A 12482-nucleotide genomic window follows, 5' to 3' on the forward strand; every position below is an offset into this window, starting at 1 on the left:
GCTTTAAAGGTTGAATATGGAGAATGAGCAGAACACCACCATCTAGTGTCTCAGGATCATAGTTGCAACAAAACAATTATTCCAGCAGTCGGGTTGCCAGGTTTGTTACCGAGTGTGTAACGACTCATTTGGAACGACTCATTAGTCAGTCTTCAACTGGAAGTCTTTCTGTGAGTGCTGTGGAATCCATTAGCTAGCTCTCAACTCAGAATGATTCCTTGTTTCTGTAGCAAAAACAGACCACCCTGGCAACCAGCAACGCCCAACACTATTGGCTGCTACAATGGAAACAGAACGTGACAGAAAGTCATTGTCAAACCTGTCAAAATGTTTTAAAAACATTAATTCAGACTAAAGTAATACTTTCATTCTATACCCCTCAAAACGCAAGGTGGGTTTATTATCCTTCTGTTTTTATACTTTCATAAAGTATTGGTCCTTTAATTTAATTTCTGTTCTTTAATGTCCTGCTGTTAGTTTCAGAAGACTTAATGTATTTCTGTATTAAGTTTAATAACTATCTGAACGTCACATGTCGATTTCACCACATTATTCCCATTCATCCTAACACAGTTACAACATACTACATTCAAATCAAATATGCTCTGACATTTTAATCAAAGTTACATTTTAAATAATTAATTATTCTGTGCTTTTGTACCCCCGAGCAATTTCAGTATCAAAATATAATGTTACATCTCCGTTGCAGATAGCAGCTTTGTCCCTTTAATCATTGTCAATGCAACAGCTGGATGGGAATGGTCTGCTTTTAAATTAAATCAAAAACATGAAAGTCTTACAGTGAATAAACATTTTCCTCCCATCCTCAAAGTCATGTCATGACGATGTGGTGTAAACACAAAGCAAAGCTGTGTTCAGGGGATGATGGGTGCAAATTCAGACAAAACATCAAACTTCATATGGTTATTTGTTAGTTGTTGCAGTGTAAAGGGGGGAGGGGCTGTCGCAGGGAATACCTACTTTCCTTCCTGTTAGTGAAGCAAAGAAGTGGGCATTGTATAAGCCACCTCCAGTTCCCTGTTTGAAATTCCACACAGTGCCAACGTGGACACATAGCCCATATTTATTTTCTTTTAATTACATTTCTGTTCCTTTTTGTTCAACTAAAAATCAACAAATATACAAACGGTACATGTTAAAAGAGCTAAAACTTCCTAATACTTTGTGGAATACATTCAGGAACATTCATGTTGAGTGAAAATGAAGCATAACCAAACAAAAGTGAAAAAAAAAGAAACATATACACAATAATTATTTATGAAGACTATTCATGGCCATACAGTTATCATATGTTACAACTTATTACTAGTTTCTATCAGTCCAGGCCCCCACCAGGGTGATGAATTATTATAGTTTCTCCTTTGAGGGGATCCAGATATAGGGTCCTGAATGTTCCTCTATGACCTGTTTGCAGTGGTTATAAATGTCCTCTAAGGTGTCTCCTTGAACCAGGGCTGCAAAGCAAAGGGAACTCTTTATGTACTGTGGAGCTTTAATAGGATAAGTACATCACATTTATATCACAACAGTCACATGCACCTTTTCACCCATGAAGCCTCACAGCTGTAAAATGTTTAAAGCCCCAATAAGTAGAATTTCAAGATTTCTAACTTCTAATGACAGAATCCAAGTCCATAATTGACACTAATTATCACCAGAGTTGTCTGAAGTTTCTACAAACAAAAACTGTTGCCACTTAAAATATGCTATTTTGACATATAAATGACACATAGGGCTTTAACATGAGCTTATCGTCCGATATAAAATAATTCCACATTCTAATTTGACTGTCATTGAAAGACAGTGACAGAGTTAGGCTTAATGCTGAAGTTGGCATCTTTCTATGACGATTTTTCCCCCATATTTGCTGAAACTATATACTGACAGCACAATGAGACAGACAACGTAATGTCAAAAGGCATGTGTCTTTACCAGCAAATGTAAAAAAGAAAGTAAGTGACTACAGCTTTAAGATTTCAAAAGACAATATTAAGTATCTTAATATTGGACCATTTCAATAGAAGTTAAAGTAATCTTGTCTCTTGTCATAAAGCAGCATTGTACAACTAATACAAACATGCTTTAATTAAAAATATATCCAGGATCACAGTAAAAAATAAAACCCTCCCATGCATTACAATTGATATCTAACAAGGCTGATACATTACACTAGTATTGTTCACTTAATAATTGCAGAAGTTATCTTCTACATTTACTGACACGTCCAGTGTGAGCAGGGCTCAGAGAGAATCCCTACAATAACCCCTGTTTGGGAGCTGCACGAGGCCGTGTGAGCACAACTTCCTTACTCCTTCAGGAAGGAGAGCCTTCGTGTCATGTGTGCTCATATTCTGTGTTTGAGCAGTGTTGAACAATTAGGGACAAATTGTACATATATACAGTATATATACAGGTATATTATTCATTCTTGAAATACTGTTATTTTGTATTGTTCTGAATTTGATAGAATATCGTCTGTGTCTATACCACTGCTGTACTAGCATATTTTTTTTGATAACCACGGTTTCACAGTGTGACCGGGCGCATTGTCTTACATGAAAATTGCAGCTGATTTGGAGACAGTTGCAGTGGAGCTATTGCATGTTGCTGAAGGAGGTTCACATAAACATTTGCATTCACCCTGCCATGGAACTGTACAAGAGGCCCAACTCCTGCTGCCGAAAACATCACCCAAACCAGGACATGACATTAAAGTTCAGTTTATTTGGGTCTGATGGAACCATTATGTTCGGTGTAGGGCTGCAGCTATCAAATCTTTTTGTAATCGAGTATTCTGTTCTCTTTGCGTTTGAGTGTGAGTGAGAGAGAGAGAGAGAGAGAGAGAGAAAGAGAGAAAGACAGAGAGAGAGAGAGAGAGAAAGATAGAGAGACAGACAGAGAGAGAGAGAGAGAGAGAGAGAAAGAAAGAGAGAGAGAGAGACAAGATAAGTGTGTTGGAGGAAATACACTCGCAATTTACCATGAATAAGTTACTATTTAAACAATTCAAAATGGTGCATAAAAATTCTACCTGACGCATGTGTTTACTCAAACAGGTTTAAAGACAAATAGATTAATTTAGAAAATGAATTAGAGGTAGATATTAGGAAGAGTTACTCACTCTCTTCCTGTTCACTGTAACAACAAGCAACGAACAAAACACGCTGACACATTTAGTCAAACAAAACTATAAAGACTGATCAGGTAGGTAACGTTATGTTTAACATTCATGAAAAACTAAACATAGAGGCATTCACCAGGACAGCTAACGTTACCCATTCCGTCACTAAGGCAACCACCTTCCTTGTGGCGTTAACAATGCATTGAGGCAGAGATTTTGCCTCGATGCATTTTTGTAATCGAGTAACCTAAGTAACTCGTAATTGTTTCAGCCCTAGATCGGAGTCCCAAAGTGTCTAAAGAAGTCAGTCAAATTTGGAGGAGGAAGTGTCAGAGTCCAGATCTAAAACCCATAGAGAATCTCTGGAAAATCCTTAGCAACAAAGTAATGTCTAAGAAACCCACTCCAGTTACTGAACTGTGGAAGAGAGTGAGTCTGAATGGACCAAGATCAAACCAGAGCAGTGTGACAAACTAGTGATGTCCTGTGGGTGAAGATGTGCTGAAGTCATTCAAAGCTGTGGCCTCTACACTTCCTGTTCATTTTTTAATCCTAGAGAAGAAAACATTGTTGAAATCTTCTCTTCTGACACAGTGGTTACTGTTCTCTAATTTAGATCAATGTTTTTTTTTTACTAAATAAAGGTTTTTGTTGAAGTGCCTTGGTTATTTAAAAAGACATGCTAGGACAGCAGTGGTATAGACAGAGACAAAAACAACAGTATTTCAGAATAAATCAATTATTATAGTGTTTCTCTAATTTTGATCCCCAGTATATATATAATATATATATATATATATATGGCTTCTTTTGTATTTGTGATTTTATCAGTATCATACCTGTGAAGAATTCCTCAAACTCCTGCTCCAGCTTCATTGCCCTGTCAAATGTCTTCTTGGCTTGTTCCTCTGTCAGTCTCTTATTCATGTCCCTGTACAAGGACAAAACACATTGATACTGTACATGTACTGTGATTTTTTGAACTTTGAACACAATGACCTAGACCCTTCTGTGTAACACGGTGAGAGAGACACATTCATCAAGTGGTGTGACACTAACCATCTCAATGTTAAGATCACTGAAACACCAGAGACACTTTGACCTGAGAGAAGTGACTGACCATGAGCCCATACAGAGCCTGTTCGAGTAATGAGCAAAAGTAATCACTGTAACTGACTCCCAACATCCTCTCTTCTCCCAATATGAACATCTGTCATCGGGAAGATGACTCTGTGTGCCAAAGTGCAAATCAAACCACTTGAAGCTATCGTTTGTTCCAGCCTCCATCAAGCTGCTGAACTTCAATTGCTCAATGTGATGCAATACTCATTGACATTGACATGACACAGACTTGGATTAAAATCATATCCCTTAATTCGTACAGGTTATTTTTATTCTAAGCTGCAGTCAATGTCGAACGTCTCTTGTGTTTGTAGATGTTTTCTGTTGTTCTTGTGATGTTTTATGTGCACCAACAGACTGTTGCACTGTGGCCAAGGCAAATTCCCCCTCAGGGACAATCTTTTTTTTCTGTTCTACTCTGTAACATGAGCCATGCAACCTGGGCCTGCTACTCCCAGATCCTGTTTCTCATGCTCCTTCTGTTGGTCTGCTTGCTCTGCTCTCTCCTGCAGGCTCATTGCTGTGTGAGGACGGCAGCGTTACCTCAGTTTTCACACTCCATACACAGTGTTCACTGGTGAGTCTCACACATTTGTCCTGGCCCAAGAGCCTCAGTTGCAACACAACGGTTATCCAAGTAATACATTAAGTCCCCCTGTTTAGCATTTATAAGCGTATACAGATATTTAATGAATGGTTTATAACATGCTTTAATGTAGTTATACGCTGGGTAGGACATTTTTATAGTTTATCAATTTACAGTATTTCAGCAATTCTAACTTGTAAAACAGACATATTTTATATTATTACAACAGTATACTTTACTATATTATCGTTCATCACCTCTTTATACAGCAGCCTCCACTTATGGGAGACCACAGAAGTTACAGCTGTTAACAAATACATTAATAAACATATATATCTGCGTTCAACTACATTTTAGTGTGTGATACATTTTTTATTACATCAATTATGAAAGAAGGACTTTTCTTCAAAGTCCTTCAGTAATATAAAACAGGCTGGTGGAAGACTGGAGTATCATTAAAGGGAAACATAGGGCAGCTGATAACAGAAAAACTGAATACTCACATTAATGAATCAATGGACTTCGGTTTTATGAAGATGGCGATGGGATAGAGTTGTGCTACTTGTAGTCGTTTAATGGCATTTCCAGACACATCCAGAATGCAGTGTTTACCCTGAGACATGGGGAAGAATTACCAAGACATGTCAAATCAGACAGACTCTGATCTCTTAGATTATTAAACCAAAGATGCATGATGCAAGATGTTTTGAACCTTAAAATAAATCTCATCGGATGTAAATCTACACTATGTCCTAAACAGCATCAAGCAAAAGCTTTGTCAGACATCAGATCTCTGAGTCAAACTGTGCAGCTAACACTCTATAAACAGATCAAGAGTCTCACCCTTTCAGCCACATATTTTACAGACTGGACGCTCGTTCCATACAGATTATCATTGTACTGTCCCGCCTCAATGAACTTGTGCTCTTGGATGTCCTTCTCCATCTGCTCTCTGGACATCACAAAGTGGTAGTCTCGCCCGTCCACCTCGTAGTCCCTCTTCGGCCGAGTGGTATCTTTAGTGCAGAGAGGACAATAAGCTCTTTATAACTGTCTATTTATCCATAGACACTTGCATCATTTACTTTCTCACTGAAGACCTCATTCAAGTGTATAAAACAAATAGCAATGCTCTTAGAGGCACTATACGCAAATATTAACATGGTACACAGGGAGTGGTCTTATAACCACCCTCGTACTAAGGGTACATCCACACGATCAAAAACCTCCTTTTTTCCAAATCTGGAGACTTCCCAAATCCTCCATCCAAGAGAGAAATGTGTCCACTGTTTCTGGTGTTAGTGGAGACTTTGGTGCTGTTTTGGACTCTGATGCACCAATCACTCTGCAGTTAGTGTCCTCAACGAGCAGAGGGTGCTGCTGTGAGCCCCTTCCCCGTCCCAAAGCACCCACAGGTGGGCACTTTCTCACTAGATTTAGAGACTTTTCACACCTTCTTAGAACTTGATTTAGAAAAAGAGACTAGAGAGCAGTTTAGCTCCTTATTCAGAGCATCAGGGAAAAGGGAGAAATCTGTGCTCGGCCTAATTCATTTCCATGCATGTGTCTCAGAGTCCAGTTCAGTAAACAGTTTATGGGTCCGTCTCTCTCCTCTCACGCAGCAGCACTGTTGTTGTTATGTGACACCGCTGGGTTAGAGGTCAGAGGTTGGGCGATGACGCCATCCTTGAACAAAGTATGTGGTTTCAGCGTCCAGACGACAACGCCTTAGGGGGCGTTTTCAAATCTTCCCACTCTGGGACCTGGTTACATAAGATACCGTTTTCGGGCTCCAATAACGCCGGCTGAGTGTGGATGGTCGGACAAAACCAGACTAAAGTTGTGCAGTTACAGTAAAACGCGTCTTCGTGTGGGCGGGCCCTAAGTCTACAGCAGCAGGGAAGGCTGCCTACTGTATCAATGCCCCCACTGTAGATGAAACGCCCTGTCTGAGGAGCTGAGAGAGGCCCCCACACTGAACTCTTTTGCTTTTCACTTAGTCTATGACTAAGTTCCTACTGTGTCTGTATGATTTTGTGCTAGCACCTGTTGATATGATGGAGTTAAAAAAAAAAGTTCTCAAATAAATGTAAAGTTAGGTAACTCATAAAGCATAATGGGTGAAGATAGAAGCTCTTCCTGTGCCCCTCAGTGCCAGCCTGGTGTTTCTAATAACTGATGTCTTTAGTCTCTTCCACATGGTGAGACGTACAGTTTATTCATTTCAACAATTGTGTCGGATCGGTATCGGGTATCAAGACTAAAAAAGGTCTGATCGGTGCATCCCTAGTTTCTACTCCATAGGTATGCATATTTATACATGTTCTTGTAAGACTGTATTTTACTGTGGTATTTTATGTAAAACACAGTGTGTAGCCCTGTGTATGAAATGTGCTATACTAATAAAGCTTGGATCGACTTGATGTTATTCTTGAATTAGTTGGGACCATGTTGTCATCACCACAAACAGATGAGACCATGGTGAAGGTGATTAGGAGCCTCTCTCTTACACCACTGCTATTGTTGGTGTCAATATTTCCTCAAATGAACACCATGTGTTCCAACAGAGCCTGCTGCTTTCGGCATGAACCCAATGAGGTTACTGTTTATTTACCATTTATTTAATAAGGCAGCTCTGTGCTGTAACAAATGCTGCAGCCAGAGGTCCGAATCAGACCCGTTGCTTCTAGCTCAATCCTCATAATAACCTTTAAAGATATCCACTCATGTTTAAGAGCTTGTCATGACATTTGCACAAGTGAGAATTTCTTCTATATTAAATCTTTGTTACTTCATCAATTAAATAATAAACTTGGGTTGGTGGATTCTCCACTCGTGCTACAAAGACCAGAAAGTTCTCAGAGCTTTTGGAAATACAGAAGTCCTTATTGTAAATTGTTAACATACGGTACAACTTGCTAGAAATGTCTTGAGCAAATTCAAAGGATATCTTTAAAGATAAGAAGATAGCTGAAAAGTCATTCTTATTTATCAACACCAGTTCATTAAAACTGACAATGTCGAAGGGATTCTACACAAACAGGGATTCTAAAAGGATAAAAGGAGGTGAAGTATTGAAGGGGACAAATTTTCTAAACAAAGGGGTGAAGGAAACTCAGCTCATCCACTCACTTACCTTGGTGCCCTGAACTGTTAGCAGCTTTATACGGTTTGAAAGGTGTATTGAAATAAAAGAGACGAGTAAATCAAAACATGCAAAACAAAAACTGCTTTGGTTGATGAAGAACACATTACATGCAGAGAGGAGTGAGGTGTTCTTGTTAGGAACAAATGTATGAACTGGGTCACACACACACACGCACGCACGCACACATGCACACACACGCACACACACGCACACAAACCAGAAAAAACAATAACTTAAGCTGATAATATCGTTCCATTTATATCCCTATGCAGTTGCATGGGCAGCTTTCTCTTATAAAACATTTAAAAGACCTTTAAATCCACAGCAAACCAAAAACAGTACAATGCATTAGAGAAAAAGGTTTTTAGTGATAATTAAAATCCAAAATGTATTCCCTTAGCATTGTGTATAAGTGATGAGAGCCTCCAGTTTCACAGAGGTGTGCATGGAAAACCAATAAAATTCAGTTATTAAAAGCAAAAAGTTAAATTACTGTAATCTAACATATGTTGTTTATTTATTTATAACATGTATACTTAAAAATGAAAAACATTGAACAATATGTATTGTATTTAATTTTAAATCTTCTATAGACTCAAAGTCCTCAGTTATTTCAACATTAGAGAAAAGTGGTGAGATGAGGGTGAGTGAACCATCGTGCTTACTCCACAGTGGATATGATCATGGTCATGACTCATTAAGCAGCAGGTTAACACATCAGTAAACACACAATTATTCCACCAGTTCTACCCATTGTTAGTATTACATGATGCCATGATAAAACTATTATTATGTAACAGCATGAATACAACCTGTAATTTCTATTTGTATTGTTTATTTCACTGTTGTCCATGAACTGTTCAAAATCACTTCCTGCTCTATTTCCACTAACTACTTACGTGGCACACACGAACCAAACTTCTCTGGGAATTCTGATATCAGATCATCATTGATTCTGTCCTTCATCGGCCCCAGGATGATGATGGGTCTGGCATAATTAACTGGAAGGAAACACAAATACTGACTGCATAAAGAAAACACTTGAGCACCACTGTTAGTTCTGCATGGAAGTCAGTCTTATGGAGGATATTTATATAAATGGAGGGGAGCTTTAGGTCTTGGGTCTTAGATATGAACAACAGTGGACTAAAGTCGAAATCAGTCCTTTGTAATTTAATACTCAACATACATTTGAGTATACATACTCAACTTACATTTGACAACAGATATGCAGGATGAATGAAGCACATTTTGAACAGAAACTATTGACCTTTATTCTTACTTGTTTTTATGTAACATAGCGGACAACACACTAGTGAACTCATCCCTGCTCAAATTTCACATAATTTCTCAGAATACAAGAAGGTCAAAAAATATTTTTGTCCTGAGCGTCGTTGTCAAGATGCACATTTCGATTTAAACTCACCTTTCCTCTTTTATACCAGTTGGATGACTACATTTTCATTTAATTGACTTATTTCCCTCCCAAGTCATGTTTAGTGAAACACAGTTGGACGTCCTGTTATTTATTGGCTTTTTTTTTCTCTCTCTTTGGTGATTCATCTTTTGATGCATGTTATAAACATGTTTTTTTCATTTTAAAATATGTTATTCAAAGCAGTTGTCGTTCATTGCAAAACATTTATTAATTTGTTTATTAATTCATTTATTAATTCATTTATTAATTCATTTATTAATTCATTTATTAATTCATTTATTAATTCGCTGTTTTATGCAGGTTTTGTATTAATCGTCCCGGCAGCAACCACTGACATTTAAACCTTTCTTGCCTCTGAACTTCAAAACTCTGACATTGCACACTTTAGGACATGTTCAAGTATTTCATCTGTTGTATATTCATATTATTATGGCACGAAACAAAAAACACAACTGTTTATTGCAAAAAAAAAGATTTTACATTCCTCATTCAAAAACAGGTTTGCTGGGATAACTTTTGAACGGTATGACATCATTACATGATTCACAGGGTTGGTCGTCTTGTGTGCTGAACGTACTGACGAAATTTGACGTGTCAGACTTGAGTGGTTTTCCAGGAAATCGCTGTGTTTCATTCGTCCCGTGTTTCAATCGTACCGATTCTCCCCTAAATGTTGATTGCACAATGTCATGGCTATAGAATGATAAACACCAGCAGCGGTTGGTTCTATATAAGCCTCACTTTCACTATGTATTCTGTCGGCCACTGGGTACGAACTCCTGAAAGTGACGACTGTTGTGCCTTTCTGAAGGTAATAACATAATAATAAGGAGGCTTCAAAGTCGGAAACAAGATGGCAAACTCCTTTGCCTTGTTAACAGCAGCATTACAGCTTTACTACCTTCTTCTTCTTGATCCTCACCATTTCTACTTTCATACAAATGACTATTTATGATGTTTCAAATGACTATACTACAGTATCTAACAGTCTGTTTTGAAACGTTCAGTGCAAAGCTCCTGTAACATGGGTGAAGTGTCATATGAAGTCCTCTGGGTGGCAGTGAGCTATTTGACAGATGGCAACAGTTACTGTGTGAGATCTGTGTCATTACTAACGTGAGCTTTCATTTTCAGAAGTGTGTAGTTGCTGGAAAATGTGGTTATTAAAAGATAAACACTAACGTTGTCTAACAAAGTGGCACAGCTGATGTATGTACAGAAATATTTAGTTACTAACATTGATTCAGATATACTCTTTTCATCGTGGTAATCATTTCCATAAACTCTCCAATCAAGTATGTCCATGACCTCTCTCTGAGGGGTGTTTGATATGGACAATTGGTGCTGAGCACTGTTCCACCGCTGCCTGCTTCCAGAGATCCAGCTCCTCCACATCCCTGCTCCTGTATTTAGGTGTGCATGATTTTTAATGCTTCTATTATGTGTTCAGGGGGTTCAGGGTTAAGAATCTGTGTCTGGCTCGTTCAGATTTGTTTCATTGCATCAAATGAGCAGAGTCACGCAGCCAAACTAAACTGCATATTACCGCAGTCAATGTTTAAACGCTGACTGTGGTTGATGCAGAAGTGAAGCTTATTAAAAGACTGTGGTCACAACTTACTCTCTTGCCGCATCACAGGCTCATATGAGAGAATCACATCCTCTTGACTCCCTGGCGGGGTACAGAGTGAAAAATGTTATTATGTTTTTAGGACAAATATTTATCACTGACATAAACAACATGCCATATATGGCTAAAAGCCACAGGCATGGCAGCAAATGTCACAGAACATGTGAGTATTAGTTTTGGTCTATCTTACCGATGACCTATAGAAAAGCTGATAAACTGAACCAAACAATGAAAAACATTTCCATTCACTTTCAAACATTTGATACTTGATTTGACTTGATAGAAATCAGTTTCCTCATGTTTTTGTAATTTCACTGTACATGTATTATTAAATTTGAATATTTGTTAAGAAAGTTTGAAGCTCTATCTTAGCTCATGTTGTTAATTTCACTTCAAATGATTTCAATAAGAAATGCTGATATTAGGTTATATGAAAAACCCTTTATATTATAAAATACTTTGAAGTTAGTGACAGGAGCAGAAAACGCAACATTCAAATCAAAAAGTGTTCAGCCCACAAAAGAAAGTCCTGAAACCATTTTAACCACTCTAAGAAGAGTGAAACGGTTACATTTCCGCTTGACATGAACATGCTAACGAGCAAAGACAGCACACTGTCACTGTTTCATGCAAACATGCATTAAAAATCAAGATTTACACATTTACACAAATATACTCATCAAATAAGCCATCGAGACAGTTTTTTTCGCGTAACAACTATTAACGGAGAAATCCAGGAGAGTCGCTAACAGCCGGCCGTGGGTAACACTGGAAAAGTAAAGTCCATTCAAGTGGATTACCAAAGTCAATCCCAAAGGAAGGAGCACATTGGTGCTTTGTTTTGTGTGTAGGGACTCTTATCATGCTGCTGCAGAGGTTTGCTGTTATTTTCAGCAGTATTAGTGGTTAAAAAAGACCTTTGAATGCCTTCACCGTACTGAGCTAATCACTGTTAGCCACGTCCGGCTGTTAGCCATTGTTAATGAATCTACCGGATTTCTCTGTTAATAGTTTATACACAAAAAAAACTATCTCGACCGATTATTTGATGAATGTATTTGCTGAAAAAGACCATGGGATGATTTTACGCCGGAATTTCACTTTAAGGAAAGGCGTCAGTAAGGGGTGCAGTTATATTCAAAATAAAATGTTCAATCTGTTCAGCATGCCAATAGAAGTTTGTGAGTCTCCAGGACACAATCATGGCTGTGGTGGCTCCTTAACCAGAGTGTGAAACCCTGCAGCTGGCCTGTACCTGTGCTGCTGCTTCACCCACACACCACAGCGTCCGGAGCAATGTCACTGTCTTATACATCCATACTTCCAAGTGTATAAATGGACATGAATAAAAGCATACACCACTGACAATAACACCATGTTGACACCATACAATGCTGGAAGAAAAGCTAATTTGGA

General features: G+C 38.3%; 1 protein-coding gene across 4 annotated transcripts in view; it reads right to left on the reverse strand.

The window, feature by feature from the left end:
- Positions 1-1360: 1360 nt before the first annotated feature.
- The window catches only part of dlg2 (discs, large homolog 2), a gene marked incomplete at its 5' end in the record, with an annotated part of 390565 nt that continues 379443 nt past the window's right edge, over positions 1361-12482 (reverse strand). For all 4 annotated transcript variants that reach the window (XM_083926483.1, XM_083926482.1, XM_083926484.1 and 1 more), the window contains 6 exons: positions 1361-1475; positions 3982-4073; positions 5354-5463; positions 5694-5866; positions 8898-8999; positions 11058-11108. In XM_083926483.1, coding sequence (XP_083782609.1) covers positions 1369-1475; positions 3982-4073; positions 5354-5463; positions 5694-5866; positions 8898-8999; positions 11058-11108 — 635 coding nt within the window. In that variant the 3' untranslated portion in view covers positions 1361-1368. The remainder of the gene's footprint in view (positions 1476-3981; positions 4074-5353; positions 5464-5693; positions 5867-8897; positions 9000-11057; positions 11109-12482) is intronic.

This window comes from Echiichthys vipera (assembly GCF_963691815.1).
Source record: "Echiichthys vipera genome assembly, chromosome: 14".
Lineage (NCBI taxonomy): Eukaryota > Metazoa > Chordata > Actinopteri > Perciformes > Trachinidae > Echiichthys > Echiichthys vipera.